General features: G+C 33.0%; 1 protein-coding gene across 1 annotated transcript; it reads right to left on the bottom strand.

Moving 5' to 3' along the window:
• Positions 1–6,285: 6,285 nt before the first annotated feature.
• LOC21384919 (casein kinase 1-like protein HD16) lies at positions 6,286–7,116 on the bottom strand. The gene has a single exon (XM_010091980.1). The coding sequence runs from the start codon at positions 7,114–7,116 to the stop codon at positions 6,286–6,288; it is 831 nt and encodes a 276-aa protein (XP_010090282.1).
• Positions 7,117–7,675: the final 559 nt, after the last annotated feature.

Raw genomic sequence — 7,675 nt, 5'->3', positions numbered from 1 at the left:
ATTTCTAAGTTTAGTAAACATAATAAGAAAGGGAATAGGGTTGTTTCCCATTATATTATCTAATAGTCAGGTAAACACATGAAAGAAAATGAATGACCCTTAAACACATGAAAGAAGATGGATTGAGACATAATTAGAAGCGATCTATACACAAAGTTTCTACTCCCATTGAAAGATAGTCATCTCTCCTTTGTACTCCCGACAAAAGTGGTAAAGAACTACCCTTGCACTACAAGGAAAAGGTGTTTTTGCGATGACTTTTTGTCGTCACAAAAACCCTAGTGTCGTCGCAATTAATAGTTTTAGCGACGACATGTCGTCGCAGATATGTCGTCGCAAAAAATTAGTCGCAAAATCTTTTTTTGCGACGACACAGTGTCGTCACAAATATATTTGCGACGACATATTTCTTTTGCGACGACAAGCGTCGCTAATACGCCGTTCTGAAATTCTCGTGATATAATATTTTTTGCGTCGCAAAAAATTGGATTACGTAGGCGTAATAAAAAAAGTTTGTGAAGTACAGATTTAGTCCGGGTTATTATATCCAACATATATGGACGTCAAAATATGAAACTGAATTTGTAACCAAACTTCCAATTTTCTATAATACGGATTGTAACACGTAATACCTATTTAGAAATGGAATCACTTTATAATATATGTGTGTGTATATATATACATATATATATATGTATATATGAATGAATGGTCTGCGCGCTACAACAATTTGGTACTAATACATTTTTTGTTCGATATTGTAGCATCGCTTATATTTTTGTGTAAGATTCAATTTTGCTCAAGTGAAGGTGGTTCGCTTTAATTTCTCCAACATGTAGGTGGAGAAAAACGTAACCTAATATGTATCGTTTAATCTACTGTTTCTACAAGTACTGTCGGATATCAAATTTACTTAAATTAAATGTTTTACCAAATTAATTAAAAATAAATATAATTAACTACAAGCTATCTATAAAATCAACTTTTCCAAATACAATAAATCTGGAGTACTATACATCCTCAAAACGAAAAAATATATAATATATATATATATATCTATAAATTTGAAGTTTCTAGTTTCTACTACCAGTAGGTCACCTAGACCTTGTGTACAAGTAAAAACAGCCACCGTTAGATTAAATTCATTGTTAAAAAAAATAAAAAATAAAAAAAAAGAAAAAAACGAATACACATACACACACGTAAAAGTACTATTCTTAACAGGCTCGAATAATTAACACCAGTAATCCCTCGTAGGAACTTGCCATTTCTCGTCGTCTCAGCATTAATTTCCCAGCTCGGAGAAACTAGTATTCTAGATTCATTCTCCTGCTTATATATATAATGGTTCATGATTGTAGGAGCTTTCACATAGACGTGGTTTTTGTTCTTATTATTATTATTATTATTATTATTATTATTATTTTCTTATAATTCGGACGTTAATCCATCTCATTGTTATGCTTTTACACGCAAGGACCAGCTCATGAATGACTTATTATAATGTGAAATGTGGAGATCTGAGCTGGGCGGCAAAATCTTCTGCCCATTAACTGATTAATTATTCGGCCATTGCTAGGTTTGCAGAGGTAAATGTATATATTAACCATGGCTCATGAGAGAATCTTTTAGTTTTCTTCCCAAGCTGCGCCAGTAAATGACGAGTACTAAAAAGCAGGCTCGCGTGCCATAATATTATGCAATTTATTAAGATATTGTTAGCAGATTTTGAGGAAAAAGTTTGGCATCATCAAACCACTTGGCCCTAGAAAAATAAATATTATATATTGATGCAACATGGATCTATGTTTATCATCATGATCATCAACTTTTCTTTGCAAAATTTACGAAACTGTCTCTTGGGTATCATCTTTATCAGGTTCTTATATCCATGGCGCGCTAAGAACCAAAAAGCAGTGGCAGTAATGCTTTACACGCAGAGCCAGCTCAACATTGATCGTGGGTATCATCTTTAATTAATTACTCACTGCTAGATGGCAAAGAGCTTAAAGTAAATGGCTTGTTTAAGGCAGATTGTTAGTGAATCTCCCTAGTTCTGTTAAATAACAAAGAAAAAAAATTATGCATTTTTTAACTTGAGAAACTTTTAAGAATGCTATAAAAAAAAGATAGCACTATTTTATTTCTGCTATCCAATTTAAATTTATCATTTACCAAAATATTCTTCTATGGCATAAATAATAGGATGATGGAAAACAATGGTTGGCCATTCTTGTAATTTTCTTTTTTAACGTGATTGAAAGTGGACACAAGGTTAATGATTAATTAGTACATGTACGGAAAACTGTTCCAAGTTAAATCTTCAAATTGTTTACAAGAAAGTGCAAGGAAACCAATCCAATTTATCATCAATCAACTTATAATAAAAGGACAATATTTGGCAATACCATTTGAGATCGAACTTAATCTTTGGCAATACAATTTGTGTCCGGTACAATCACAGTTCAGGTCCAGCTTGGTCAATTTCTAATTTAGCTACACAGACCAGATAAGAAATGAGAACCATTTCACTTCCATTGATCTACTTTAATTTCTTAACACCCTAATTTTACAAGTAATAAAACGCAAAAAATAAAATAAGTAAAATTGACAAATAAAATTTATAGAGTTTCGCCTGCCTTAATGTGAGACTACATTCACTTTCAGCTCCTGCGGTTTTTACAGTATGATAAAGAAGAAGTTACATGAGAAAATCGCATGCCTCTCAACTCTGCTTTTTTCTCTACATCTCTAATAATATTGCAAAAACGGCGCCCACCTTTATAATGAAAACTGGAGCAATTGAATTTTGTAAGTGTGAAATTCTCAAAGTACCCAAAGTTAATTTGCAAAATCCTCTGCATGGAGCAATAAATCATTAGGGAAATTAATTAATTAGGCTAATCTACAACTTAAAAATATCTCCAGGAAATTCCTATGGAAATTAAATCATTCCTGATAGTATCATTTAAAAAGCGCTTTGGAGTCTTGGTTTCATCACAAGCCTGGTTTTTTAACACCACATCATGAGCCAAAAGCGGAGCACCCACCAAAGCAAAATAACTGAATCAGGACAGACGCTGGTTTTTTAATACCACATCATGAGCCAAAAGAGGAGCACCCACAAAAGCAAAATAACTGAATCAGGACAGACGCAAAAACGATTAAGAGGACAAATAAAATGATTGGTACAGAAACTGATTGGCAAATGTTGTTTTTACAAACTCTAACCTTCTTTTCACAAAAATTAAAGATGTTGGATTGTCAAGCAGTGAATTTCGTCTTAGAACCTTAACTGCTTTTGGCTTTACGATCTTCCTCCTATTCGGTCATGTAGATAAATAAATTAAGTCTTAACCGTGAATGCCGAAGCCACAAATCATTGTTAATAAGGGTAACAAAGGAGGTCTTGGAGACGTAGTCTCTCAATCTTCTTCGAGCCTAGCCAATCCCGCATCCAAGTAAGTGGAGATTCACAACACCTCCGGGCATATTGGAACCGTCACCAACCAAGCGCAGACTATTCTTGTCTGCTACCTTGACACATTATATACTTAATAATCCTCTAGGATACCCAATACTTAAACCATGTACGTTTCACTGATTTGAGCTTTCAACTTGAGTTAAAAAGTGAATTTTATGTGAGAGAAAAAAATATAATAACCAAAAGAAAGCATTGTTGTAAAAACTTGAGTTATGATTTGAACCTAACGAAAGAAACGGGGCCTAAAGTTTCTTTTTGTTGAATATTATGGCTTCATTGTCTATTTCGTAAGAACCATTTGTGAAGTCGTCAATGAATTTATGAACGAGTTTCCTTTTTGAAATAAAATATCAAGGGAAAGTTATGTGTCATAAAATATATATCAAGGGAAAGTTATGTGTCATAATATCAAGGGAGTGATTCCCTTTCGCATCTAATAATATGTTTACTTACAAAATTAGCAATGGAGATTTAGTAGACCTCACATAATATAGGGAATGAGGAAAGGGACACCAATCCTTGGACCCCCTTAGTATTAATTTCTCGTCAAAGAGAATGGATTCTAAATTAATCTTATCTACTCTTAATGAAGTACTATATACAATCAATAATTATTTAATTGTATAAAAAGATATTTTAGTGATTGCATTAATAACATTACTATTTCTAAGTTTAGTAAACATAAGAAAGAGAATATGGTTGTTTCCCATTATACCATCTAATAGTCAAGTAAACACATGAAAGAAAATGAATTACCCTTAATCCCATTACTTTACTTTCCTTTCTAATCCTATTATCTTTCCCATTACATTCCTTTACGGTTTGGTAAACACGCCCTTAATTCCTTGTCAAAGGAAATGAATGCCTAATTTACTTATTTATCCTTAATGCATTACTATATAGTCAATTATAATTATTTAATTATATAAAAAGATTTTTTATTTATTATATTGATAATATTGCTATTCTTGATTTTAGTTAACATTAGAAAGGAAATGAGATAGCTTTTCATTATACCATCTAATAGTCAAGTAAACATTTGAAAGGGAATTAATGATTTTTAATCCTATTATTTTACTTTTCTTTATAATCTCATTATCTTTCTCATTACATTCCTATACGGTTTGGTATATATTAATTAATGGGAACCAATATTAAACAACACAAACAAGAATTAAGAAAGCCAAAAACAAGCTCACAAACAAAGAGGACGGAATTCCATACATTCAAAAGTGATCATGGGGGAAGAACATGTCTGCGACTCTACAACATGTAAAGCATTTCAACTAAAGCAGCAATTACGGCCAAGACAACGCCGTGCAATGCTAGTAGTACAAGACCAACGTCCTTTGCTCCGGAACATACGGTCTATGATTACAAAATGATTCTCAATTGAATACAAGAGCGTTAGAAGTTAAGTAAATTAACTTCAAAAAAAAAAAAAAGCATTTCAAAGTTTTCTTAACAAAATAATTAAACTCTAATACCAACATTGCCACTAGCCGAGATTGTTTTGTTTTGTAGTTTTCAGTATGTGTATAATTGAGGAGCAATTGTCGCCACACAGGAATATCACGACCCAAGTCTCACAGCTGTAACACGAGAAAGATAGAGATATATCATGAACCTATAGTAGCTTGATATGTAGAATAATTGTTTATAGGATAATCAAAATTCTAGTTATGATAATAGCATATTGAAAAATGACGATACTCAGCATAGTCATTAACGTCCATGCATATTAAATTTAGTTGGAATAATCACATTAATTAGTAATTGCATTGACAGTAATCTATTCCAAACTGAGGCTCTTAAATAAGACGTCAAGCATATTACTAGATCTCCCAAATAGAACAAATTAATTAATAGGAGTCATTAACAAAAATTTCATAATTTATTAGCCAAGACCCAAAACATAGCAAACCAAAGCTTAGACCATCGTCAATAATTCCCAAATCTAGATTTAAGCAATGCTAACCAATTACAAAACCGCAAAGACATTTGCAAATATGAACCAATCGAGATTTAGGTCCCGTTCTTTTCACCGATTTGAATTTAGAATTTGAGTTTTGTTACAGTAAAAAGCTCTCAGAAACAGCTACAGTAAAAAGCTCTCGTATAAAATCACATCTCAACTCGCATCAACAAATTAAAAACTTTTTCATGTAGATTTTCTTTTATTTAGTTGAATTGATGTGATTGAATGATTAATGGTGTGATTGAGTTATTAATACATTAGAATCTTAGTATGGTTTTAAAGCATGCACTCCTACAGATCTCCCATGAGGATTTATCCCCGCTACTCACGCTTGGTGGTTTTACAGCCTATATATTAGTGGCATGTTTACCTACTTGTCATTTTTTAATGACATGATTAATTAAGAAAAACTAATATTAAACACATTAATATATCACAATTAATATAATTAAATCTGCTTAATTCTTCGAGATGTTACAATAGTTTACCAAACACCTATATTTTTATTTTTGATATTTTTGAAAAAAAAAAATTACCAAAGACCTATATGCTTCTAGTTACTGTAATTTCTGACTAGCAACACAACAACAACAAAAATTTTCAACAGCATAGAAATGTCAAATTGGCCCAAAATGTGAGCAAAAAATAGAGAATATTCTAGAGAATGCTTCAAGTATGAGAATCGCTCAATTAACTTCCATTCGAGCATGCTTATTTAAATTGACTTTTAATTACACAAGTAGTTCACCAGAGCTGTAATATATTACAAAACTGACTTGTAACAAAAATTAAACTAGTGACAGATTCTGTTTACAATGACAGCTCAGCAAACCATAGCTTGTCTCCATACACTTAGCGAAAACGTTCGGCCATAGCAAATGGAGGAAACATAAAAATCCTTGTCCCAGTACTCGTGGACATGTCTTTCAGGAAAAGCAGAACTTCTGTATGTCTCCTGTTTATTGTATGTTGGTATTGTAGTCCTTGGCACGCTAAGAACAAGAGCAACCCGGTCGGCATTCGCCGCCGTTGCAGTGATGTCGTAGCCACTGTCCCACCTTCCCCGAACATGCTCACTTGGATACTTCGAATGGACTTCAACAACCTGTTTAGAGAAGCCTGCGCCTTCAGACGCAACAATTGCCCACCTTTTTTCCGAAGTGGCCATGGCAGTTACATAACATCCATTTTTCCTCTGATTAATAATCCACTCATATGGAAATGAATCACTCACTACAATATGTTGCCTTAAAAACCTGGTCCCTTTAGACATTACAACTAATGAACTTCCATTATCCGCTCCGGCTATTGCGCTGATATGAAAATCCTTATTCCATTGTTCCTCGATCCATTCATGGGGAAGAAAATTTGGAGACAGCTTATATACTTGATCTGAGAAACCAGTTGCATCATTCATGATCAGAGCCCAAAGATTGGAACAAGAAGCAACACAGCTGATAAATAACCCGTCCTTTTTTCCCTTGGCAATCTTTGGGGAGAGCCTCGCGCCTCTAACATTATAACGACATCTTTGCACGGTTCCGTGGCAGGGCCGATTAAAAACAGTAATCCATTTTGTTGCAGGCCCTCCTGTATTGTCTTCTGGTTGCTCATCATTTTCCTCCTCCTTATGTGCATCATCCAAAGACGGCATGTAGGCAACACATAATAAAGTGAGTACTAAATGTATTAATTAATAAGAACAAATATTTAGAATTTAACTCCTGTGTCTTTTTATTTGCCTTTTTCATGTCTCTCTAATAATATTATGATACATCAATTAAAGTTTAATATCACATTAATTAAAATATCTTTAAAATTAACTGATGTCTTAAGATCTTATTGGGGGACACAAAAGGGGAAATAAAAGAGGAGACGTTAAGGTCAATCTACCTATGTTTATTGAAGTTGATCATGGAGCTATGTCCTTCATGAATAACAAGATAGATTTACAATATAGACATGTTTATTTAACCGTATTAAAGCACCACATTATATATAAAAATGTTAATATAATGTCACAGATAGTAAATTAATACCGTCCATATCATATTATTAAATATGACTTATTTTTAGCGCATCATAGTGTATTATTCTATAGTAAATCTATGATTCATGTGGGGTTCGCGCATAACTGGAGGTTAAGGTTGGACCAATATAGATCGTTATGCCACTGCTTATAATTGTTTAAAAATTGAGGGCTATAATGCAAA

This window comes from Morus notabilis, unplaced genomic scaffold (assembly GCF_000414095.1).
Source record: "Morus notabilis unplaced genomic scaffold, ASM41409v2 Scaffold7306, whole genome shotgun sequence".
Taxonomy (NCBI): Eukaryota; Viridiplantae; Streptophyta; class Magnoliopsida; order Rosales; family Moraceae; genus Morus; species Morus notabilis.
This window is presented reverse-complemented; position numbering and strand designations above follow the sequence as displayed.

Bases quoted from the DNA above. Each gene is read 5' to 3' on its own strand.
- LOC21384919 (XM_010091980.1), bottom strand. From the start codon at position 7,116: ATGCCGTCTTTGGATGATGCACATAAGGAGGAGGAAAATGATGAGCAA.